The 26,764-nt window shown below is 33.0% G+C and overlaps 1 protein-coding gene across 1 annotated transcript in view; it reads right to left on the bottom strand.

The window, feature by feature from the left end:
• SMC3 (structural maintenance of chromosomes 3) overlaps positions 1–26,764 on the bottom strand; it is a 198,663-nt gene that overhangs the window by 88,154 nt on the left and 83,745 nt on the right. Inside the window, exons 10-16 of the mRNA XM_085813974.1 lie at positions 20,176–20,462; positions 9,823–9,967; positions 9,669–9,737; positions 9,309–9,412; positions 9,123–9,222; positions 915–1,078; positions 514–655 (exon numbers count right to left, since the gene is read on the bottom strand). Of these exons, the coding sequence (XP_085670100.1) occupies positions 514–655; positions 915–1,078; positions 9,123–9,222; positions 9,309–9,412; positions 9,669–9,737; positions 9,823–9,967; positions 20,176–20,462 (1,011 nt within the window). The remainder of the gene's footprint in view (positions 1–513; positions 656–914; positions 1,079–9,122; positions 9,223–9,308; positions 9,413–9,668; positions 9,738–9,822; positions 9,968–20,175; positions 20,463–26,764) is intronic.

The raw sequence follows: 26,764 nt of genomic DNA, 5'->3' as shown, positions 1-26,764 counted from the left end.
TAATTGTTAACTTCTATAGAGAATATAAAATTTAATAAGTAACAAACATGTATATTACAATGATACAATTAACAGTATACAAATAATGACATCAAAATGCATCACTTAAATAATATGGAAGTATAACCAAACTGACATATGGACCGGTAATACACAAATCCTTTTCAAAGAGAAAAAATCTTACGTGGACACTACATGACTTTCTTGATGGACTATTAAAATTATACACATTTTTTACTGCATTTCATCTAAACATGTTTATCGTAAACTAATATATATATATATATATATATATATAACCACATTAAATTTTAGTTAGTAGAATATAATGCCAGAAAAAGTTAATGGCTATAAATTTTTTAACCAGTCTAGACACTAAAAAAATTGTAAATTAGATTTCAAGCTATACATCGGCTATTACTTAACCCCACTTTTATACACACAAAATAAAATACCAAAAAAATGTATATTATAACAATATTTTTATATACAGAATAGTAACATATAACTTACATTTGTATTTGGATATTGCACATCCTTATACATAAGTCTGTTCAGAGGCATGAATGTAACTTCACCCGGTAACTGCTGGCGATTCATTTCTTGTAAGATTTTGGTACCAATTTTATCACTCTCAACTATGTGATAAAATAATCTAAGGTATATATATAAAAAAAAAAAAAAAAAAAAAAAAGGAATAAGTAAACTTACTTGTGCAGAAAAATTAAATAACAGATGGAAAAATTTGAGCTGGTTATTCATTCCATATTTATAGTAATATGTATAAAGGCAAAATTGTTTATACTTAATAGAATACTTGAAAAAACAGCAAGTATTCTCCAATATTGAATAAAGTGCAGAACAAACCAACTCAAAAACAATCATAACTTAAGTTCTAAAATAACTTTACTCACTTATTGCCTGATGTGACTTCAACAGCAGTGTAAATAGTCTTATCACAATCGAAATTCTCAATCAGCATTCCGTAATATGAATTGGCAATCTGCTCATAGCTTCCACCTTTATCACGAAACGTTTGCAATACTTTCTTTACACTATCTCGACCATTTAAAGTAGCCTAAATACAGCAAAGAATGAAAATACATAAATTATTATGTTAAAAATAAACATAAATAACAGTTTACTGGCAATTTAACGGCAGAATATTAATAACTAATAAATTTAATATAACAGATGCATGTAATCACACTATACACAGAATCATGTACTTGACAAAGTACATAAAATATCAAACATACATTATACATTCATTATTATCAATCTATACCCCATTTTATATAAAATTTGTTAAATATTTACACATATGAAACACTACATATGAAACTTGGGATGTAAAAAAACTAAATAATGTTTACAAAGATTTCATTCTTTATGAAAATAGAACTATTCACACAGGCGAAATTTTTTTTGCCTACTATTTTATAAATACATACTAATTTGAAAGTAAAATACTTATCAAGACCTTTACTGCGCACTATTATTTATACATGGAAATAAGTTCAAACTAACACTATTTGACGATTTATTGCCTGTAGAAATTAGCTGGAAGCATCTTTAGCTTGCAAGCCACTAACATTATACTCTGAAGTGACAGGCATTTACTTCTTCTCTGACATAAACTCTCATACAGATAAATCAAATGACAAGTATAGGTCTTAACACTTTCAGCAGACTACTGATTCACATATAATAATGGGTGTGCTAAAAACAGTTATAATAATTAGTTATTTCCAAATAACAAAAAGCTCTTTAAATGAGGATTGTTAGAACATCTGAATCAGAAAACCTTACCACTTAAATAAGCTCTCCCACCAGATTTGAGTCCTTCACACTGAATTATAGTTTCACAAATGTTTTGTAAATGAAAAGAGCATGACATAGTTTTTTTTTTTTTTTTTTTTTTTTTTTTTTAACACATGTACGTCATTTTTTACTTCCTCATCTAATGATACCCTCGACCCACATAACTGTTTTGTTGAGATTTAGAAATCATTAAGTCTAAACTACACACTCAATATTAACATTCTGGTGCCGATAGATCAGTTCCAGATAGTGCTCTTTATCTTGCAGCTGTAACTTGAACAAAACTACAGTTTCTTGAGCATACCTGGTCTTTCCTTCCTAATCGACCCTAGCAAACAGTTTTCCAGATGTTTACAGCATAGTCACTATTCATTACCTGTTCAAAATTCCAGAATGCTGACATGATGTCAGCATTCTGGAATTTTTAAGGAATAATTCAATCTTTAATGAATGATTAAGTCATCCATTATGCTGCCATAAGATGTCAGCATAATAAATGACTTGGCAAGGCAAAATATGCATTTCAAGGCAGTCACCTACATATTACTGCACTGAATTCCCTCTATCGCTGAAATACTAATATATAACTAAATCTTTCATCACAATATGCTTACTATAACATTCTAAATGTTTTGTTACAGTTCTCAAATTTATCAAATTATATCACGTTTCTGTATACTATCATTGAGATAGATTTATTACACATTACCATAGAATGTACTTGGTACTTCTACTTGCTGTCGCCAAATACTTATAGTTCAAAGGCCATGTGCCTGACCAACTGCAGGTTTAAACATATTAATGTGCAACTTTCAAAAAGGCTACCAGGGCTGTGATGTCTAATATCAGGAAAGAAAAGTAGTACAGTTCAAAACTTTTTAATCAGTCACTGAGTTGCACTCCAAAGCTAAATGTCTTCTTATAAAGTCAAACCTAAACAGCACATCACTCTAGGTACTGATTAAAAGTGACACAAGCAAAGTGACATTAAAGGCATGTTTCTACTTCTGCATATGCATTTCTCCAATCAGGGAACGAATTCACTTTGACATCTGCAATCCGGTCGATGTATGTTGATGTACCAAATGATGTACAGAGTGTTGTCACCAAAAATTAATGGCGGCAGAAGTAGCGATGAACGCTCGCTTAGGGAAAGAATGTTTTGCGAAAAAATACTTATTTCTGAATTAACCCCTTAACTGCCGCGGGCGTATATATATACGCCTTGCTCAGCCGATGCATTAACTGCCCCGGACGTATATATACGCCCTTTCAAAATACTATCATTTGCTTTGTGTTGCTACCCGCAAAATTATTCGCAAAGCTTTGGAATGCAACACCACAATGACCTTGACAAAGTATGCGAAGAACGATACTATTTCAGAGAAGTGTGGGGAGAAATTAGAGAGAGGGATATGTCTAAAGAGGTGAAAGTAATGACTGCAAAAGGTTTGGTAAATGATAACAGCACTGTTGGCATTAGTGCACAGGCACTTAAGCTTTTTTGACGGAAATTTTAATTAAAAAAAAAAAAAAAAAAGATTTGCTGTTCAGAAATATGATGGTTAAATAGAGGCAGTTCTTAATAGATTTGTAGTGTTTTGATGACATACAAATAATTGTTTACGAAATCTGTTAGCATGACCTTGGAATCCATGATAAAGAATTATTTTTGACTTTTGATTTTAAAAGGCATAATAAGCCATTATAATGATTCCAACCTACAACTCCAAGGGAAAAACCAAAGAATGAGGAATGGAAGAGTTGTTCTTTAAAATTAGTATTAATTTAAACAGATATGTATAGAAGAGTTTGCTTTATTTTCCTTGTTAAAAGGGCAACATAAAAAAATACTACGCAGCGTATTCGGAAACTAAGTACCGTTTCATTCTAGCGCCGTCGCACCACTGTGGTAGGTGTTGGAAAATATAACTTATTGTAAACCTTTTACTGCATCATCTCTCCTCCTTGAAATGCTTATTTAGTTTAGTTTTTATTTTAATGTAATATAGTAGTTACTTCTACTTCTTTTTCTTACTGCCACTGTTTGCGTTGAGAACAGACTGTTTCAACCTAATTGAGATGCAAAAACGAAACGTGATGTTATGTCATCTGGAAAGCCGATTCATGCCGATAGCTGATTGGTTGCCATGAGATGACGTCATGCCTACTTCTGCTATAAGTATCTCGCGTCGCTCTGGCTCAACCCTTCTAATTCCTGCTTTCCTGGCACTTGGGTGTGCGGTTTCCAGCCCCTTCAGAAGGATGCATGCAGTCCGGTGAATAAAGTTCCTTGGTTCCTGTTCACAAGATGACTGTTCCTGAATAAAGTTCCTTGGTACCTGTCCACAAGATGATTGTTCCGGAATAAGTTCCTTGGTTCATATCCACAAGATGATTGTTCCAGAATAAATTCCTTGGTTCCAGAGCCTACCATGTGAGTGACTGACGTGGACGGCATCCATGTTCTTAAATAAAGGCGGCATTTAAAATACGTGAGCGGCGATTCCTCATGTTCAACTAATGCAAACGGAGTTAGGTCGGTTTTGAGTGCTTTCAAGAACTTGATTTAAATTTCAGGTGTTTTCTCGACGATTGATCATGGACTTTTTGAAGGTGTAGCCAACTTCATTTTTAGGCCACATAATTACTGTTTAGGACATTTTTGTTTGTATTGAATGCCAGTGTTTTTGGAGACCAAGTAAAAATATAATTTGATGAATGATGGGTATATTACATTTTTCCTAAGACTCTGATAGTGTTTAAATTTATTTTCTGTGTTTTTATTCTTTATTCTATTGTTAATAAATTGGTTAAGTTCGAAACCTTTTATTGTCTTCAATGTCTGCACAACATCATGTCTCAGGGAGCTTTTATTGCTACTATTGCTAAAATGTTTAATTTTATAAACTTTACTTTAGCATCAGTAGGCGTCCCGCGCATGCGCACTAGTCTTTCTTGTTCACTGACTTTAAATTGTCGCCATTTTGGTTGCTCTATGTTGTGTTTTCAGTTTGCTGTGCACATTCAAAATGTTTAAGACAATTAGTTCTTCCGCTGACCATGAGATTCGTGCTGTGATTAAATTTTTGAAAGCGAGGAATGTTAAACCGGCCGAAATTTATCATCAAGTGACAAAAGTTTACGGTGAACACGCGATAAGTGATGGAATGGTGAGAAAGTGGGTAAGAATGTTTAATGCAGGTCGAACAAATGTCCCCGACGAGGCTCGGTGTGGTCGGCCTTCTGTTGTCACCGATGATTTGGTAAGGAAAGTTGATGAAGCAATTCATGAGAACAGACACTTCACAATGACAACTCTTTCAGAGGCATTTCCACAAATTTCATGTACTGTTTTGTTCGAAATTGTGTCTGACCGCTTGAATTATCGCAAACTGTGTTCCCGATGGGTTCCAAAAATGCTCACTGATGTTCACAAAACAAAGCGACTTGGTAGTGCCCTGACATTTCTCACGCGGTACAGTGATGAGGGAGAAAACTTTTTAAACCAAATTGTGACAGGTGATGAAACTTGGGTGTGTCATTTCACACCAGAATCGAAACAATAATCGATGGAGTGGAGACACACTCATTCTCCGAAAAAACAAAAGTTTAAAGTGACAATGTCATCACAGAAAATCACTGTGGAAAATCTTCTGGGATAGGAAAGGCGTTTTGCTTACTGAATTTCTTCCCAGAGGTGAAACCATTAATGCGGCACGATATTGCGAGACTTCAACAAAACTAAGGCGTGCCATTCAAAACAAACGAAGAGGAATGCTCAGTAAAGGAATTGTGTTGCTCCATGACAATGCTCGGCCCCATACTGCTGGTGTCACTTGATCATTAATTCGACTGTTTCATTGCGAGCAGTTCGATCACCGGCCATACAGCCCGGACTTGGCGCCGTCTGACTATCACTTGTTCCTGCACATGAAGCGACGATGACAAGAAAAATGCTGTGGAGTCGTGGTTATCGAAACTGGCGGGATGTTTCTTTGACGCTGGTATACAAAAACTGGTCACCCGCTATGGCAAGTGTTTGATCATTGGCGGAAACTATGTTGAAAAATAGTTTAAGACATGTATTTTCATGTAAAAATAAAATTTGATTAGAAAAAATTGTTTTACCATTTTGTTTTTTTCCAAAACAGTACTTAGTTTCCGAATACCCCTCGTAATAACAGCAATCTTAATATGTTCACAAGTTGAATTTTATGCATTAAGAGTGAATTTCAAATTTTTTAGAATCATGTTGAGTTCAGAAGAAAGTCGGTTCCAAATTTTTACAAAGCAAGGCGAAATGTTTTAGATTTGCAGTATTTTCAATATCTTAAAGTTGATAATTTTAGTCTAGAAATGATTATTTTAATAGTTCATAGCTAAGAACAGATAAATTCAAGACACTGCAGAAAAATTTGAAAATAATTAAAAGATTATGATCTTTTCATGATATTGACATGTTGGGCATCACTTCTTGAAAAAACTGCTTTCTTATTTTGTCTGCACTGTTCATCTTACAAATGAGAGCAAATATTTTCAGAGACAAAATTCTTTTTAAGAACAGGAACAGCTTAACTATCGAAAATTCAGATGTTTATATTTGTCTTTATATAACTAACTATAAGACAGACTTGACTAAATTGACATCACAAATTCAGCATCAGGGAAACCAGTGATATTGAAGAGAAAAATAAAGTTCATTCAGTTATGTTTGTTTTTCATAATCAGAATTATAATCTTAATTTTTATGTTTAAAATGTAATGAGTATTGTGATTATTACCACACTAAAATTTATCTTATTTTCACCACTGACTTGAAACATCTTTTTAATACACACATTTTGGTTGATTTTGACCTGCAGCCAAAAAGACTGCTGATGCATACTCCAAACTAAACAGAAGCCATTACCTTACACAAAACAGTAATAATAGTACAAGTCAGATTTAAGTAAAAAAAAACGGTCATGGTTAAATGTATTCTGTGTCAAACCTTTATAATTCATACAAACTTTTCACTCATCTGTCATAACCCCATAACTGCATTATTACAACCTGTAATATCTGCAGAAGAGAGACCTATGATACTGGGAGGCTAATAAGTGAATTATCGGAAGATAATTTTTATACATGGGGTGGAACACATTGTTACTTTCTCAGTAAAGCAAACATTCAGGTAACATGAACAAACTTACGGTCCCTGTAGTGATGCACATAACTTTATAGGTAGTTTTTTATCAGTTAATAGAAATTACAAACTTTTTCAGTCTATTGTGTCATTAGATTTTTGTCATTTAACACGAACTTTCACAGTTTTTGAGATTAACCAATTTAAAAGTTCACTTTTCTCCCCAACTGCAACAAGTTGTCTTCAGCCTTTGGATCAAGGCATTACTGCTCTTATGAAAAGATCTTTTTGCAAACAAGTTGTGAGAGCTGCAACTTTTGCTGCTGAAAAGGAGATGAAAGCATGAACTTAAGTGTGCTTGAAGCAATAAAAGCTATTGGTGCATTCTGGAAATCCATGTTGTCACAATGCATACAGAACTGTTTTAGTAGAGCCTGGATACAAAGGCACTAATTCCACTGATTAATTAGATGGTGACAACAATACCATTTCATCTAACAAATGGAATATTCTACAAAAGATGATGGAAACCCTGGTGTCAGTTTTGAGGATTTTGTTTATGCAGATAATAAAATAACTTTTCCGGCACATTAACCATTTACAGTATATAGTATATATGTACTATGGTATATTATATTGTCATAGAAAGTACACTACTACAGAAATTACTGTACTGTAACTTGAAAGGATGATACTAACAAATATTTTTCTGGTGAAAAATTCCTACATATTGTGCTGTCACAGATGGGAATGAAAATGACTGGTAACTTCCTGGCCAGTTGCAGTCATGGCTTCTGTAAAAGTAGCAGTCAGTTTAGATGTTACAGCAAAATGTTCATAATGTCCAAGATGTGCGACACATACTGATGGGTGGGCAGAATGATATTCTCCTCCTCAATTTCTTCTAGTGTTATTTCTTGCACCTAAGAAACAACTACCTGTACATCGGATTTCACTCAGCACACATGGCAACCTGCACTAATGAACCTCAAAACTAACAAAACCAGGGTTCCCAATGTCTTTTGCAAAATATTCTATTCATCAGGGAAAGTGGTATCATTGTCAACATCTAACTGATTAATGGAATTAGTGTCTTATGTCTCCAGGTTCTGCTAAAACATTTCTGTATGTGTTGTGATAACATGGATTTCCAGAACATGGCAACAGCTTTTATTGCTTCAAGCACACTCTAAGTTGGCAGTTCTGTCTCCTTTTCAGCAGCACAAATTGCAACTCTCATGAGTCATTCGCAATAAGACTCCTTCAAAACTGCAATAATGCCTTCATCCAAAGGCTCAAGACAACTTGTTGCATTAGGGAGGAGGATGAACCTTTATCTCGTTTAAGTTGAAAAACTTTGGAAGTTTGTGTCAAATGAAAAAATCTAATGATGCAATGAATTAAAAAACACTTTGTTACTTCTGTTAACCGAAATTTACATCAACCAATAAAACTTTCTATAAGATCATGTACATTTCTCTTGGCAGCAAAATTTTTTTCATGCCAATCAAGTGTTCACCTTAAGCGAATTCTTCTTAAAGGGGGTGTTATTGTATTGAGAGTCTCTACATATATTAAATGAAAGAGTATGTGTGTCTTTTTGTTCATACTACGCGTAAGCTAATAGACCTAGGGCTACGAAATTGGGCATATAGGCGCATCTACACAAAAGCCAGTGCACCTCGAAGCAATTTTTTCAAATCAGATTTTTAAAATTTTATCTTTTTGATTATATTGCATCATTTTGAATACGTTCATTCTTTTAGAAACGTGGTTTTGGCAACAAATGTGGTTTTTCATTCAATTGTATACTGGACTGCTAACTGTTGAAAATCAGCACTGTTGCCACTTGGAAAAATTAGGGCGATAATTCTGTACAGTTTTTAAATTTAATGTTTCTCTTGGAATACTGGTCATTTGTTGAGAGAAGGCAACAGGAAGTTGGTTAATTTATTTATTAGGATAATTAATATTTGTATTAAGGGATATTGCTTATTCATTGTAATTTTGTTATATGTAATACTTTTTTTTTTTTTTTTTTTTTAAATTTGTGGGTAAACATTTAAAAACCAGAGGAAGGCTGGCCACGTAGGTGCTAGTTTCCAATAAAGTTTGAAAGCCAGTTCTAAAAATTAAATATAACTGTCAAAAGATAATAATACAAACTTACTTTTCCTGTCATAGACCTCAAGCCTTGATCTTTTTTTGACAGCTCTTCCTTCAGCATGGCAAGATTTTGTTGCATTGCATTTTCTTGCCTCCATAACTCACTTTAAAATTAAAAATATTTTTGTTAATAATCATATTGTAATACATAAAAATGAAACCTTTGCCACACATGAAAGGAATCACTTACTTTCGTTCACTTTGAAGAGCATCCTTCTTTTTCTTCATTTCATAAAAGCTTTTATTTTGGTTATCAATGCTTTCGCGGTGATTTTCTAATTCTTTGGTTCGCTCCTAAAGAATAATTAAAATATTATTTAAAATCAGGTAAACATAAGATTTACTATATTCTTCAAATAAAGTAATTCAATTTTTTTTATACTTCAGATTTAAAAAAGAGAAAAAGGAAGGGGGCAAAATTCTCCAATTAATTGTTTTTATAAACAGTTTACATTTTATAACAATTACAAAACATTTTGTTTAATTTTATTCATATCGATAAAAGGTAATAACAGAATCAAAAATGTTCAATTGAGGGAAAGTATTCTACCTCTATTTTTGCTTCCAAATTCTTTTTCTTTTCAGTATCTTTTGTGAAATCTTCTTGCAAACGCTCTATCTACAAATAAAATAAAAATCTTATAAATATAAAAACAGAAAATTTAGCAATGTCAAAATATTAACTTCACTAAAAAAGTACCTACCTGTTCTCTTTTATCTCGAATGGCTTTTTGTAGAGACTTCAACTCCTTTTGGATCCACTTATCTCTTTCAGCTTTTGATGTAAATTGGCTACCTCTCCCTTGTTTAGCGTATAACTCTGTACGCTTTTGTTCTTTTAAACTTAATCTAATAAATAAATAAAATAGTTTTAGAAAATTCATTTTTTAATTTAGAAAAAAATGAAAGTACACATATTGCTTAAAAATGAAAGTACACATATTGCTTAGTCCAAAAGAACTAAGCAAAAGTTCAGTTCAAAAGTCAAATGTATTTTATAAAAATACTGTAACAACTGTTTTGGTATTATGCTTTTTTTTATGTAACTACAGATTTCCACTGTACTACAGATACAGCTCTTAAGATTTTCATCAAACAATGAATCACTGAAAGATTGTGATAAACATATAAATTCTTAAAGTAGCAAATACATCAGTCTCCATATACTTTTCTAAGAAAAAACCTCTAGCATTTTCCTCTTCATTAGCTAATACACAATGCAAAATACATAATTTTTTATGTAAATAATGCAGATTATAAACAACATTTTTAAAATTCATTAAAATCATGATTTAAATGGCAGTTCACAATTAAAAGCATTGCTTTCAAGAATAAAAATATATATTGTTCTAGTTGCTTTTTAGTATGAATGGTTAAAATTATAATTCAAGTTTTAAAAAAAGTAACCCCCTCCCCAAAAAACTCATTTTGTAAAGTATATTGCAATTATATGGTTATTAAAACTTTCATAGAAATGTCTCCTCTGCTCCCAGTAGCTCACCTTTCCTCCCCCTTTTCTAAGATGTTCAAACAGTTGCCTATATATCAAAATGCACACTAATTGAAGCTTATTCCTTTCGTTAAATATTAAAAATACTATTCTGGTAATAGATTATTTGTATAGGCAGCCCTTCTATATCAGACTATTAAGAATAAGCAACATTGCATGGAATTTTTATGTATGAAATATAATACTCTTAGCTAAGCTTTCTTGAACTGTAAGAAAAGTAGAGTATTACATTTACAGACTCACCTCAGATAATGTGGAAACTCAATAAACTGAGCATCAGATAATCAGAGTTTACTACACTTAACCTGTATGATGACCAAAGTAACCAAAAGATAGTGCATTCTACAATAAACATCTACATAAAAGCGTAAGTAACAAATATAATAACATGCGGGAAAATTAAAAAAAAAATATGTATTTAATAAATGCATAAATGAAACATGGAAAAGTTATAAAGCATAAGTGAAACATGGAATGAAAGAATATCATTGGATGTAATGCTATAGAAACAGAAAAGTATTGAAGGTCATAAAATAAAACCACAAGAACACACAAATACCGACAAGATATTTCCAAATGTAACATCAGCACAATGACAATTCACCAAGAGTTCCGATTAAGTTTTATTATGAGCACGCTTTACTAAAGTGCTCATACCTTAGGACACTTGTTTTATAATTTTTCATACATATAACATTCCTCTTTGCCCGATGACTGGGAAAAGGTGAACACAAACTTGTTTTCTTATCTAAAAGAGATTGAATTTTATCATTTAATTTGATTTGCTTTACAGTTTTTAGGTCTTCTATACATTTTGAAATGTATTACATAGTTAGATTTACCTATTTTCATGTTTCCAATCACATTTCATGTTTAATCATTCTGCTTTGTTAACTCTTATTGTCATTAGGAAAAACATACTTTAATAGTGGCTTTACCTGTATATATTCTAAATTGAAAACCCTTAACATCCATCTGACACATAATAATTTTTAAGGTTATGTGCCATGAAACAAACAACTTAACCCAACCTAACCTGAAGAAGTTTTTATGATTTATAAGTGATATAAATCACTTTTATATGTAATATAATGAACGTAATATGATATGTAATATGAACGTAATATAATGATATGTAATATAATGAATGTAAGTGTATATAAAGAACAAATGGAAACAATGCTATGTACTATTTAAAGTGGTATTTAAAGATATATGTATTATGGAACATACTGTTATAAATTTTGTACATATGTAAATAATTTTAATTAAATTATATCTTTTATAACGTAACATGAAATGCCTAAAAAAGTGAAGCTACCTCGTGAAACTAGCAAGAGAGTGCCAAATTGGCAGTGGTTTTTGGCAACTAATTTTTGTTACCAAATTTGGCGACAAATCACCAGTTTTGATCAGGACTTGTATATAACTGTAATTGGTTTAATTCCTGTGTAACTGTTACTGTAACCAGCCTTATATGTAACTATACATACCTTTCAGCTATTTCAAGAAATTGAAGGTATTAGAAATTTCTCGTGGATCAGGAGAAAACTATATAAGACCAGAGAGAGTGTCCGTTCTCAGTTTTCATAGTATTGAGTTTTTGAAGTACTGAGAGATCTCTGTGCAAGCTTCACTCTTCAGATGCACATTGCACTGCACTGCGTTTAACATTCTTAGTTTGAAGAGGTAACTACTGGTTATGCCCTGTCATACTGAGACGAACTGTACAAATACTTTTGTAAAGTTCCAAAACTGTCAAGCGCTTATTTTCAGAAAATTAAATTTTATCAAGCTATCATCTCTTATGCATGAATTCAAACCATTACAAACCTGTATGTACACAACAATATGAATCACATTAAGATATCTGGTATCGAATGGTGGTGTGTAGAAAAGAAGAATGCCAAGTAAGTCACCTTACTGGGTGGTTAGCAATGCTGCCTACCATGTTATTAGGGTTAAATTCTGCAGAAAGCATGGATGAAGGGTAAGATGAGACATTTAAAAGCATGAGAGCATTTCAAATAGTAGCAGTCAAAAATTTTCTTGGGAGATTCGGTGATGAAAAGAGAGGTGAAAGACCCTTGGATCTGTTCTTCATGCGTTTTCCATCAAAATTGAGAGAAAGCTTCCCTTTTCTAAAGATAAACAATCAGTCACCTCTTGTACTGCCCCTTGGTGAAACTCTCAGTGATCTGACAACTAAACAAGCGACAGATTTCACCTTTCCTCATGAACGTTTACTTAACAAATTGCCTGGAAGTTTAGAGAGGGCAGAATGCCACATAAATAGTAGTTACCTCACTGTATTGTTCCTAGTTCAGTGATAGAAGCATTATTATTTACAACCTTTCTCATGATTTAGATTTACCCCTCTGGTTCCCCCTGGGATCACGTACACTGGCTTAGTATTTTCCTAAGACAGCAGTCACTCTGGAAGCAGAATAACATGGACTCAGTTCCCATGGCCAGAAAAGGCAGCCAATACTGTTCCGGATGGTTGTGAATTCGGCCATCTGAGTGAGTTGATGCGACAGCCAGAACAATTCTTCAATAGGTCTTCATTATCTACTTACACCTGGAAGACAGTACCCTGAGTTGTCAGTTCAGTGAGGGTTAAGAAGAGAGAGTTCAAATTTTTAAAACTCCGCCATAGTGAAGTGGGATCCCATTGCAAGCAGATTATTAATACACAAAGCACACTAACTTACAGGGGCTTTTTTGATGATTTCTCAACATTCTGTCTAATATGGAGGTGTGGTGTGGTGTATTTAATTATGGAAAAGCACACTAGGGCCATCTGCCTAAGGGGAGGGATGCCTTTGTGGAGGACTTTCTAAGGGAAACTGGCTCATATACACGTTACACATGGGGAAAACCACGAAAACACCCATGCAGCCAGCCCATTCGCGGGATTTGAACCTCAGACCGAACTACCAGTGTTCAGCGACTTTACCGCTTGGCCGCCGGTGGGCTAATAAGGAGGTGTGAGGTCCATCCATGTAGTGCCTGATTCAGAAGATGGCAGAACGTAATTTAAATAGACTTATCCCTCTGATTTACCCCCCCCCCAGAGGAAGTATTTTAATAGAAAATATCTTTTACTATTAGCAAGCACTGTGTTCTGAAGTCTTCCCTTGAGTATTTATTTACTTTGCTATGGTCAGGGGGTCTGCTTGTTTTACATACAGGTTAAACAACACTCCACAGCATCATACATTTCCCAGCAATAAACCCCTGGGTACTGATGATATGGCAAATAATAAACACGAAGATGCAAAATTTCAACTGGATCAGAGGTTACTGATACACATATCACTATCGATGCATATATGAACTGTCAGTGCATAAAATACGAGAAATATTTTGAAAATTGTAGAATGTAGTGACAAATGTCCTCATATAAAACACTGAATTAAGAGGACACCTAGTTGAAAAAGGAAACATGCAAATGATGGTGGAAAGAAGAGGAAAAAGACAAGAAATGTCTTATGTCAAGAAGTATCAGCAAGGAAATACATCAAGGCCTAGATAATTAAAAAAATAAAAAAGAAGAAGAATTTGTTACACTCAAACATCAAAAGAAGTTAGAAATTGATATAATACATACCTAAAACACAACTTAGACTAGAGCACAAAAAATTAAAAACGGAGTTGTCTTAATTAAAATTACAAAAAATAACGATCTGATGATCATTGAAAATGCAATAACTGAGAATGAAAATTTGAAAGAACAGTTGGAGGTGAAAATTAACCCCAAAATTATGATACACAGAGTCGATCCCGCTTTAATGGGCAATGACATTAAAGATCTTGTGAAATCACAAAATGGCTATATGAGAACATGCAAATATTGAACCAAAATTCAGTATTCAAACAAATATGGAAACACGCTGGGTTATGTCTTTTGATCCTTTAGATACTCACAAAAACTTGCTCAATTCTTTGTTGGGAAGTAATTTGATTGTGAATAATAACAGACATAACTCACTTAGTTATTGATGTTTTGTGTACATTTAAAGAGGCTAAGAAAGAAAAGACATATTTTAGATGAACTAAACATCAAATCAGAGGATCTAAACAATCACAAGGCATTTCCAATACCATGGCTTTGCCCATACAAAGAGCTTTTGTTCAGGTGCCACAATATGTAACAAATGTAGTCTTGAGGAACATACTCAGGCAGAACGCCCAGCAAATGAACCTAAGTGCAATAATTGCATTACAGTAAACTCAAGATTTGGCGCTGAACTTAAATACAAGACATAAAAATACATACTATAAAGATTGTTCTTGTTGAAAAAAGGAAGCATGAATTTATTAACTATTGACTATGGATATTAAAGCATATGAACGTGAAGTTATGCCCAATCAATCTTCACCATGCAGTCAAGCACACTGATAAATTAAAAGTCATTCAAAGGGAAATACACATTGCCTCTGTACAGTAACAATATGTCCATCAAGGCATAATCTATGGCTTTCCGCTCAAAGTTAGACCATATTATAACAGAAACGCAGAAATACGATTGAGCATTTTGTGTTTGATGAAGGGCTATCAGTAATACAACCTAGCTATTTCTCACCCTCAGGGAACATAGATGACTACGGAAATTCTGGCATCTTTACTAGAAAAATTTAGGGATATTTCAAAAATTATAAATGGTGATTATAATAACAGACATAACTCACTTAATTATTTAGTGCTGGGCAAGTCACGGATTGATTAATTACAGCTTCAAAGCTAATTAACAATACTGAAATTTGTAACTGGCAAGTTTTGGACAGTATTAATTTAAGTGATCATAATTATATTTTATTTGAAATCATAGTATAGTCTCCTAGAATCATAATCAGTCTCGTATTGGGTTAAAAATCAAAATTGGATTATTCTTAAAAGACACATATTTAAACGTTTGAGAAGTTATAGATGAAATATGGAAAAGACATAGTTAACACTGTACCAGATATAAACTTAATTATTAGAGATATTTGTGAAAAAGTATTGAATTATTGCCCTAGTTCAAAAGAAAAAAGAACTTTTCTCCTTGGTGGAATAGTAACTTGAGTATTTAAAAAAAAAAAAAAAAAAAGAGAGAGAGAGAGAGAGAGAAGCACTTTGAAGAAAATATTAGAATACCTTTGATCCTCAAAGATATCTGGCTATTTACAGAAGTAATATTAGATACGCAAAAGTAAAATATGGGAATTATAACTATGAAAGGTACATCTGGCATGAACTTTAAAATTGCCACCGATAAGCAATTAAATCTAATACAGTCAAAAGTCGTTAATCCGGACTCATCGGGACTTCGGCGATTCCAGATTATCGATTTTTCCGGATTATAGATCATCAGTTTAAATCTCATAAGATGGCATGCAGAAATTATAAAATTAAAAATATGAAACCGTAATTTATGAAATAAAGAACAATTATGATCTAAAGGGTATCAAAATTTACAAAAAAAAAAAAAAAAAAAAAAAAAAAAAAAAAGCTTAATATTTATTTGCTTACTTTATTAAACATTTCTTTCAACGCACGAATGCTCAAAGCATATATTACGCATAGTCGAAATTAGAAAATTGCAACCAGAAAACTATTTGATGTGTACTCGTGATATTTATAATGACGAGGAATTTGATTTAAATCAAAGACGGAATACATCGAGATGAAATACTACATTTAGTAAGGAATTATAAGCTGAATAAAATAAAAACATGTGCCCTGAAGATGAGGATGAGGATCTGCGACATGCTGACAGATCAACTTCCAGTTCATTGTGCACTGCGACGTTTCTTCCCCGCAGAGCAGCATGAAATTCAAAAACAGATTTCGGAATGGTTAGAGAAAGAAAGGATATGCCTTTATCCATTTTTTGCAGCAATTCTACTTTTTGTTTGATGGACATTGAAACATACTTTCGCTTTGTAGATCCTTTGGGAGCTCCATCGGAAATTCTATTTGACATAATCGAAAGTTCAAGCTTACTTTTATAAAATTGCTCTTACGGTCTGCAAAAAATAATAAGTCGGATCCAATTCGAAGATTAAGGAACAACGCAATCATCAACATTAACTGAAATAGATAATTAGATAATTTTAGCTTATACCGTCCATTACACATTAAACGTGCATGCGTAAACGTATTCTGCGCTTGCGCACACGCATATGCGCAGTTGTAAAGGTCTTACGCGCAAGCGTAAACGCCTATGCGCATGCGCCAACGCGACGCATGCGCAGAAAGTTTTTAGCTTTGAGGTCCGGATTATAGATCATTCCGGATTATGGGTGTCCGAATGAAAGACTTTTGACTGTAGCAATAATAAAATGGAATGGCCTAATAATGAGCAGCAGTATAAAGGAAGCTCTTGGAACAATTTCTTGAAGTTATGGAAGATTAAGAATATTATGATGGATCTCAGTCTGAGAATACAAACTGAGAAATCACTGCCTAGAAATCTGCATAATATCGTAGCAAGTTATTTGAATAACCCACATATGGTATATAAAAATAATGCTATTCATATTTCAGACAAATTATCGTAAGCAAGCTCCACAAGGTTCTGCATTGGGACCAACTTTTTGGAATAATGTTGCCAATTTTGTACTACAACTCTTTTTTGATGAAGGAGTTGTTTTACAAGTTTATGCAGATGATTTTGTGCTAGTCGTTACAGGAAGCAATAGACTAAGTTATAAAAAAAAGCCAAACTAGCATTAAAAAAATATATCAGTGGGTGCAAGTTAAATAAATTGGAAATTAGTCATGAGAATATCTCAATGCTGACATTTGAAAAAGGCTCCTTCTCTAAGTTGGCGACAAATGTTAAGATGAAACAGAGTGAGGATCAAGAGTGGTAAAACGCTCAAATATTTGGGAATAACTTTAAATGTGACACTAAACTGGCTGCCTCTTGAGTCAAAAACTCAAAGAGAAAATATTCAAAGTGGTAAATAAATTAAATAAGTTTATAAACAAAAATTTGCATAAAAATACACTAAAAGTGTAACACAAAAAATCTGATGTATACAACATGACTTCCTTGCACGAAATATTAAATTATACGCATTTGTTTCTTGCATTTCATTTAAACTTTATTGGATTGAATTAAATCTACTTTGTCGATAGCACATAAACCACAACAGAATAAATGCACATTTTAAAATTCTCTATATTTTTTTACCATAGCGACACTCTGGCACTAGGTTCACTTAACAGCGTTACTTTTCATCCATATTATAACTCAGAATGAATATAAATTTATATCATTTGAAGAATTATCTAATTGTTGCCACATGTTCTATTCAAATACTATAATAAATCTAAAACGATGTATAAAAGAAATTAAGCAACCAAAACAAAAAAGAAACAGTTTTTCACAAACGATTCAGTATTTCTCATTCAATTAATTCAGTTTTCCCTTCGCGACAAGGCAAAAATACATAAAAACTCAAAATATCTATATTAAAAATTACGAAGTAAATCTTAAACGCTTATTTCCTCGACAAAATTCCAGAAAGGATTAAGCATGATTTAATTCGCAATGATAAATGAAGGCGTTATCTTTGTTGTTGCGAAGCTACGTTTCTCTAGCTTGGCAACAAATCCACTACTCTGCTGTGTCAAATATAAACAAGCAATGGCCGCCATCAAAAAAATATTAGGTTTAGCGGCACTTAAACAACTTTAAAATTGTTGATAATTCTAAAATTATTGCATACAGATTTACTAAAAGCATAAAAACCTTAACCGGAAGATAAAAACAACATAGTTCAATCATTTTTAAAGCAAAAAATGTACAATTTACAAACATATAAGATTAAAAAAATTGAGATCACTGAGTCGGGTAACAGAGTGGATATATATATAAATATATTTATACACATTTGCCGTACCGATTACAACCAAAATACGAGGTGCACATCTACACCATGCCATTTCGAGGTGCCATGAAAACTTCTATACATATTTTATACATATATTTTATATGCACGAGCCACACAAATTGTCTGCGAGAGCCGTATCAGGGTCACGAGCTGCACTTTGGCCACCACTGGTATATGTAATATGAATTGCCCTAGTAGAAACTTTCTGCATAAACTGTAACAACCATCTATGGTTTTGAAGAGATTTTACCATTATGGAGGGACTTTCACTTGGCAAGAGTTAACACAGTCCTTTGTAGCCTATGAACAACCTGTTTGCACATATAATTTCCGTTGTCTACTGCATAATACGAGTGAGTATGTGGTAAGAAATGTACTATAAATGAAATATAGGTTTGGTATTCTTGTCATTCATTAGATATTATTTTTATTTTGCTTTGATTACTATGCATTATTTTGTGTTAGGTATTCTTCATTATGAATAAAGATAAAGTAGATCCTGCTAGAAAAGCCAAAACATCTCCTCGATGGATGATTTTGAGCTGTTGGTTTTAGTTTATTTTGTCATTCTTCAGTTGCCAATACCAGTATGGCAATACAACTTATTTTATTAGGTTGAGGTTACCCTTCTGGTTTTTGTGAAGGAATTTACTGTGAATACAGATGTTCGTCTTGGTATTTTAGATCAGTGATTTCCAAAGAGTGGATCACAAGAAATTTTTAGAAAGCCAGAAAGAATTTAAGTACTTTTTTAATTGCATAATTATATTTTAAAATAATTATGAATTAATCTATAATGATTAGTCAATTGTTAATGAATAAATAAGTTTATTTATTATTTATTAAACTGTTTTTTCATCTGGAAATCTCAGATTTTCCCCTTCCCACTTCCCAGACCAAAAACTTTATGTAGGACGGTGACAATGATGAGATACATGTGGGTTGTTAGCCTAAAAGGCTATCAAATGCTATTTTTAAACAATAACAGCTTCATATATATTCAATTCTTTTTTCAATACAATCATGCTCTCTCTAAAATGTATGCTGTACAGAGCTTACTTACTAGCATGGAAAATGAACTGAATTGTCTTGTCAAAATCTTGAATTAAATATATGGACTATCTATGGGGATGGACTGGGATGTCTACAAGCCAGGTTGCTATAGTCCAGGTCATTATGACAAGACAATGCAAGGCCATCATGTCAGAGACAAGATCGAGTACTGCTCTTTTGCAAGTATGTCATTCAATTCCCACTACAATATTAAAAAAATCTGTGAATGGTGTCTTCCTGGTGAAGGGGAATTGTCTCAGCAGCAAAAACTAGGTTTATACCATCACAATTTTTCATTAATTTAACAGAAGGATTAAAATGTCGCAGTGCCATATATTTTTGAATATATGCTCATTCGAGTACTCAAATAATGTTTGTTTCTTTGTTTGAAAATTTTCCAACTTATAATATTTACTGATAATTCTACAATAGAAATTTTTAACCACCAAAAACAGTAATAACATGCTACTTAGAACCTTAAGAAATTTCCCCCCCCCCTTCACACCATTATAATGCTACAAGAAAATTAGGAAGTTATGCTAAGAATAAAAGTACACAAAATCTTTTGAAAGTACATTTTACAAATAGCTAAAATCAAACTTACTCTCTAGTGCATTCCTCTTCCCTCTTTTTTTGTGCTTCATATCGAGGACGAATATCTTCCAGCTGTGACAATTTCACAGCAATGGTTTCTTTTAATCTCTCTAATTCCCGTTCAGCTCTTTTCCGTGAACTATCATCACCTTCCACTTCATCACGCAGATCTTTAATAGTTAATTCTAAACGAGTTTTCTCTTTAAATAATGATGACTGCTCTTGAGATAGAGCTTCTTTTTCTTCTCTATAGGACTGAAGTTTACTTTTTATATCTCTGAAATCTTTACTGAGTTTCTGGAAAAATATAATTTTCACTTTAATTTACAAATTAAAAATTAATTTTTACATAAATATAACTGCAATACTTTCTACAAGTATTCTTCAAATACAAGTGCAATACTTTCTTCTTACACTTACTTGAATTTGGAATTAAAGCAATTTAGATAAAACTTGTAATTTACACATATAAATTTACTTTTATGCTCACAAAAAAAAAAAAAAAAAAAAAAAAAAAAAAAAAAAAAAAAACAACATTAATATGCTGATTTCAAAAAGTGAAAAATTATTCTTCAACAAAACTCTCCTTACTCCCCCCCCAGAAAAAAACCAGGGATGCAAGTGACGCTCAATATCAACCAAAACGGGGAACGAAAGTTGTTGTAACTATATTCAAATCATTGATATACAAACAGACTTGTATTTTTATGCATTACTAAATTAAAAAAAAAAAAAAAAAAATACATAAAATATTAACTAAAGGTATGAGAAGGTTTTCGCTGAAATAAGCATTTTAAATGAACACAGTATTAAATATATGTATATATGTTACGGTGAAACACCAAAATCTGGAGAATGTTGACTTTCACCTGCGAATGTCAACATTCACATAGTCTCTTGGTGTATGTCCGAAATATTTTCCAAATATTCTTATTTCTGACTTACACCGGCCAATGTCAACATTTACCATGTACTTATAGTGAATGTTGAACATATAACAATATTACACGAGGCGTATTCGGAAAATAAGTACCGTTTTGAAAAAAAAAAAAAAAAAAAGAAAAGAAAAAAGAAAAAGAAAAAAAAGGTAAAACAATTTTTTCGAATCAAATTTTATTTTTACATGAAAATACATGTCTTAAACTATTTTTCAACATAGTTTCCGCCAATGATCGAACACTTGCCATAGCGGGTGACCAGTTTTTGTATACCATTGTCAAAGAAACTTCCTGCCAGTTTCGATAACCACGACTCCACAGCATTTTTCGTGTCATCGTCAGATCCAAAGCGCTTGCCACCAAGCTCGCGCTTCATGTGCAGGAACAAGTAAGTGATAGTCGGACGACGCCAAGTCCGGGCTGTACGGCGGGTGATCGAGCTGCTCCCAATGAAACTGTCGAATTAACAATTGAGTGACACCAGCAGTATGGGGCCGAGCATTGTCATGGAGCAACACAATTCCTTTACTGAGCATTCCTCTTCGTTTGTTTTGAATGGCATACCTTAGTTTTGTTAAAGTCTCACAATATCGTGCCACATTAATGGTTTCACCTCTGGGAAGAAATTCAGTAAGCAAAACACCTTTCCTATCCCAGAAGACAGTGCACATGATTTTGTGTGATGACATTGTCACTTTGAACTTTTGTTTTTTCGGAGAATGAGTGTGTCTCCACTCCATCGATTATTGTTTCGATTCTGGTGTGAAATGACACACCCAAGTTTCATCACCTGTCACAATTTGGTTTAAAAAAGTTTCTTCCTCACCACTGTACTGCGTGAGAAATGTCAGGGCACTACCAAGTCGCTTTGTTTTATGAACATCAGTGAGCATTTTTGGAACCCATCGGGAACACAGTTTGCGATAATTCAAGCGGTCAGACACAATTTCGAACAAAACAGTACGTGAAATTTGTGGAAATGCCTCTGAAAGAGTTGTCATTGTGAAGCGTCTGTTCTCATGAATTGCTTCATCAACTTTCCTTACCAAATCATCGGTGACAACAGAAGGCCGACCACTCCGAGCCTCGGCGTGGACATTTGTTCGACCTGTATTAAACATTCTTACCCACTTTCTCACCATTCCATCACTTATCGCGTATTCACCGTAAACTTCTGTCACTTGACGATAAATTTCAGCCGGTTTAATATTCCTCGCGTTCAAAAATCTAATCACGGCACGAATCTCACGGTCAGCGGGAGAACTAATTGCCTTAAACATTTTGAATGTGCACAGCAAACTGAAAACACAACATAGAGCAACCAAAATGGCGACAATTTAAAGTCAGTGAACAAGAAAGACTAGTGCGCATGCCCAGGATGCCTACCACAGCGCTGCGACGGTGCTAGAATAAAACGGTACTTAGTTTTCGAATACGCTAGGTATTTTCTTCTCCGTAATTCAGTAGCAAATAAACGCACTTGAGACTTGAAATAAGAACTTAAGAACATGAGAACCTAAAACACACAATACATTCAAAATGAGAAAGGAAAATAATAGTTAAAAACTTACTTAATTATACAGTACATTCTAAATTAGAAAATAAAATAACAATAATAAAAAACTTACTAAATTATGTGATTCAAATCTTATTTATTGCAACAACTTAAACTATTATGGCACTTTATGACCTCTGTTTTCGACTTTCACCAGAGCATATCTGTGATTGTCGACATACACCGGTGAGGGTCCGAATATACAAGAATGTAGTGAAATATTCGGTCTTTCACCGATGTATTTGGTGAATGTTGATATTCTTTGGTGAAAGTCGACATTCTCCAATTTCGGTCCTTCATGGTAACATATATATAAGTTTCAGTTATCATTAGCTGCTGTTCTTGACATTCAATTATGTCACTAACATTTTTTCTTTCGTCACTATAGACTATTCTGACACAGATATAATTTTCAGATACTTAAATATGCATACAAGCACCACTTACTACTGACGATAAGATGTACCTATTAAATCTTTGCATTTGCCAAAATTTGTAAATCTTATCACTGCTTTAAATTCTTACAATTTCCATTGTCCATCTTCATTCAAAATAAAACAAGACTTGAAATGAGCTTAAAAATGACATAAGTATTTACTACAAATCACAAAAAGGAAATTATGAATATAACCAACCACAGTTTTAAATTATTTTTAGAAAAATGGAAGACAAATTTTTTGTTGAAAATATTTATGATTTAACACTTTTTTTAATCAAACCAACTTTTTAAAATCAGTATCATAATAGCCCTACTTTGCTGTCTGCTATACAATGGATTCAATGGTGCACAATGTGCTATACAATGGATATACTCCTTGGGCACTTTTTTTAAAATAGATAAACAAGTTCAAAATTAAAGTAGCTCAAGGGAAAACATATTATAAAATGATGAAATATTTATAGCCAAATGAGCCTTCTCCACCATTGCTTTCTTGCAGCTATGCCAAGCATGCTCACAAACAAATCCTGATGATCAGTTTTTGTTGCTTACACAGTACTTTGATGGATGCTGATTTTTAACATTTTGTCATTTCTTTAACTTGCACATGATACTATTCAGTTCTGCACAGTATTTTGCTATCTTATCATCTCCTGAGAATTAAACTAAATCATTAGAATCCCTTTTCTTAAAATAATAATAATAATAATAATAATAATAATAATAATAATAATATGTACTTCGCTATTAGGCACTAAAAAGTATAACCACTATTACGTACACGGAAAAGAAGAAATGCTCCGTCCAGGACTTTTAAAGGGAAACTGGCTAGTATCTGCGTTGCACATGGGGAAAACCATGAAAATGCCTATGCAGCCAGTCTGTTCACCGAGACCTGAACAAACTACCAGTGTCTGACAGCTTTGAGAGAAAATGAATATTTTAAAGATATTAAAAATGTCCGGCATACTTGATTATCAATTTAACATTAGTAATGTATTACTGTAAGCAAATTGTCAACTAAAAATTAACATATTCCTGCCTGCTACATGACTATACTGCTGAAAACAATGTATTTACAAAATTTTGAATTTCTTTTTTAAACATATTTCAGTAAACCTGCTCAATAATATTTGACAGGCTTAAAAAAGAAAACACTCACTACTGGATTCAGTTAATGCAATACGCCAGAGCAAGTCGGTAGACATTATTAGTAATTAACATTAATAAAGTTCTTTCTTTTTTCTCAATACAGTCTGTTTGTTTAGTTTACCATAGAAAACATACATACATATGTCCCTTAAGCCAGAGTAGATAATGAAAATGCTGGCATCACACAAAAGTAAAACAGCGTTAAAAGCAAAAATAACTACATTAGAAAAGATAGTTAGGAAATACCATGATATGTAATCACAGTACTGAGAAAAATGAAATTCAAATAAAGTACAGTTCATTTCAAAATATTAAAATGGACATAAGAAGCTTGAGAAACAGACATTTTGCTGATGAAAAAGAAGATGTCACAGATATCAATGAAGAAATTGCCAAAATGGAAGAAAGAACGAAGTTTTGGAGGTAAGAATTGCAGAAATTCTATCATCTATTTTACATTCTGAATAAGAAATAACTGCAGTACATTTAAATCTGAAATACAAATACATTTGGCAGAATTACCAGTTCCTAGATTTTTTGGTAACTGTACTAAATGAAATAACCTACAATTTGAAAATATTATTATGAATAATACTGAGTTGACAGAAGTTCTGTTAATAAAAGGCTGCATGAATTGATGAAGCAACGAATCTTGAAACTGCTGATGATACTTTCAGTTTTCTTTTAAAGCTCTTCAAGATAGATATGAAAATAACAAAATCTTAACTGAGATGCATATAACGTCAATACTGGCTTTACATAATTTAACTTTGAATTGTTGAAGATATGTAACAAATAATTTTACGAAAACTTAAGATTTGATGTTAGTATCAGAAAAATCATTTATCAGAAATTCTGTTATTAAATACTGTACTTCAGAAGCTAGATTACAAAACACACAAACAATCTGAACTAGCATTAATGCTACAGAAGTTTTCAGTTAAAAATTAATTTCGTTTTTAGAGAAAAGATGTTAATTTTTTACACCATAATACTAGTACAGTGAAAAATAGCCATTAGAAAAAGTTCAAAATCAAAGGCTCTGATCGTTAAAATTGATAGCGCTTCCACTTGTGTGATATGTAAAAAAAATAATCATCCGATAATAAATGTTATTCATTTTAAAAATTAAATCCAAACCAAAGATATGAAATAGTTAAAAACAATAACTTGTGTTTAAATTGCCTTAGTAAGGAACACTTTATCACAAAATGTAATTCAGATGTTCCAAATGCCATAAAAACATCATTTGTTAATCCATTCCCTCCTCTACAACATCGCCATCCACCCATAGTTAAACAACAATAAAAACCAAAACATTCACTCATGAGATTATAAACAAGAATGCACATGGTTCTCATAAAAAATCATTCAAGTTGTCTTTTGACACAGAGAAAAAATATGTTATTAGTGACTGCAATAGTACCTGTTTGTAATTCTAAAGGTAAAAGGAATTCCTGTTTGTATCATTCTCGACAATGGCAGTATGTCTTATTTTTTGACAGAGTTACCAATTTGTTAAATATAAAAAAGGAATTTATGCATCCATATCCAGAATAAATGAGAACGTTACAAATATTAATTAAAACTAGCGGGCAAGCCCGCCAGCTGAGCGGGCTGAAGCCTGCTATTCATTGTTCGTGTGTATAAGATTTCCTAATGTAATTTTGCCGGTATTCGAAAGTTGGAATGAACTACCAGTGTCCTGCGGTTTCGCGCTGTCTGGGACCGCTTTATTAAAGGTTGCATCCAGAATATACTGCATACACGATACACATGCGTAAAATCGCGAAAACACCCATGCAGGACAACCCTTTCCCGGGTATTTGAAAGTTTGACTGAACTACCAGTATTCAGCGGTTTTGTGCGGGCTGCACCCGCTTTAATCACATATGCATCCAGAAGATACTGCATTCACGATACACATGTGTAAAATCACGAAAGTACCCATGCAGCCAGCCTTTTCGCCGTTATTCGAAAGTTGGTCCGAACTACCAGTGTTCAGCGGGTTTGCGCAGGCTGCGTCCGCTTTATTTACGTATGCGTTCAGAAGATACTGCATACACGATACACATGTGGAAAATCATGAAAACACCCATGCAGCCAGCCGATTCGCCGGGATTCGAAAGTTAGACCGAACTACCAGTGTTCAGAGACTTTACCGCTCAGCCGCTAATGGGCTGTTGTAAGAAATATAATCACGAACATTTTCGGGTTTATTATTCCAACAGTAGATTCGTTATTAAAATTCCTTTAAACTTCAACAGAATCCCCACAAATTTACAACAAAATTGATTCACAAGAATAGTAAATTAAATTTAAATAATTCTCTTGCGCTATTGCTGCAAGGAATGAAATTTGAGTTTAAGAAATATTCTTTGCGGGCAAGCCCACCAGCTGAGCAGGCTGAAGCCCGCTTATCATCGTTCGTTTTTAAAAGTTTTCTTGTTAAATTTCGGCGGTATTCAAAAGTTGGACCGAACTACCAGTGTTCAACGGTTATGCGCCTAATTTC

This window comes from Stegodyphus dumicola, chromosome 3 (assembly GCF_044657685.1).
Source record: "Stegodyphus dumicola isolate Sdum_Otavi_A_Nest chromosome 3, ASM4465768v1".
Classification (NCBI taxonomy): Eukaryota; Metazoa; Arthropoda; class Arachnida; order Araneae; family Eresidae; genus Stegodyphus; species Stegodyphus dumicola.
Note: the sequence above shows the minus strand (reverse complement) of the source record. Positions and strands in the feature narration are given on the sequence as shown.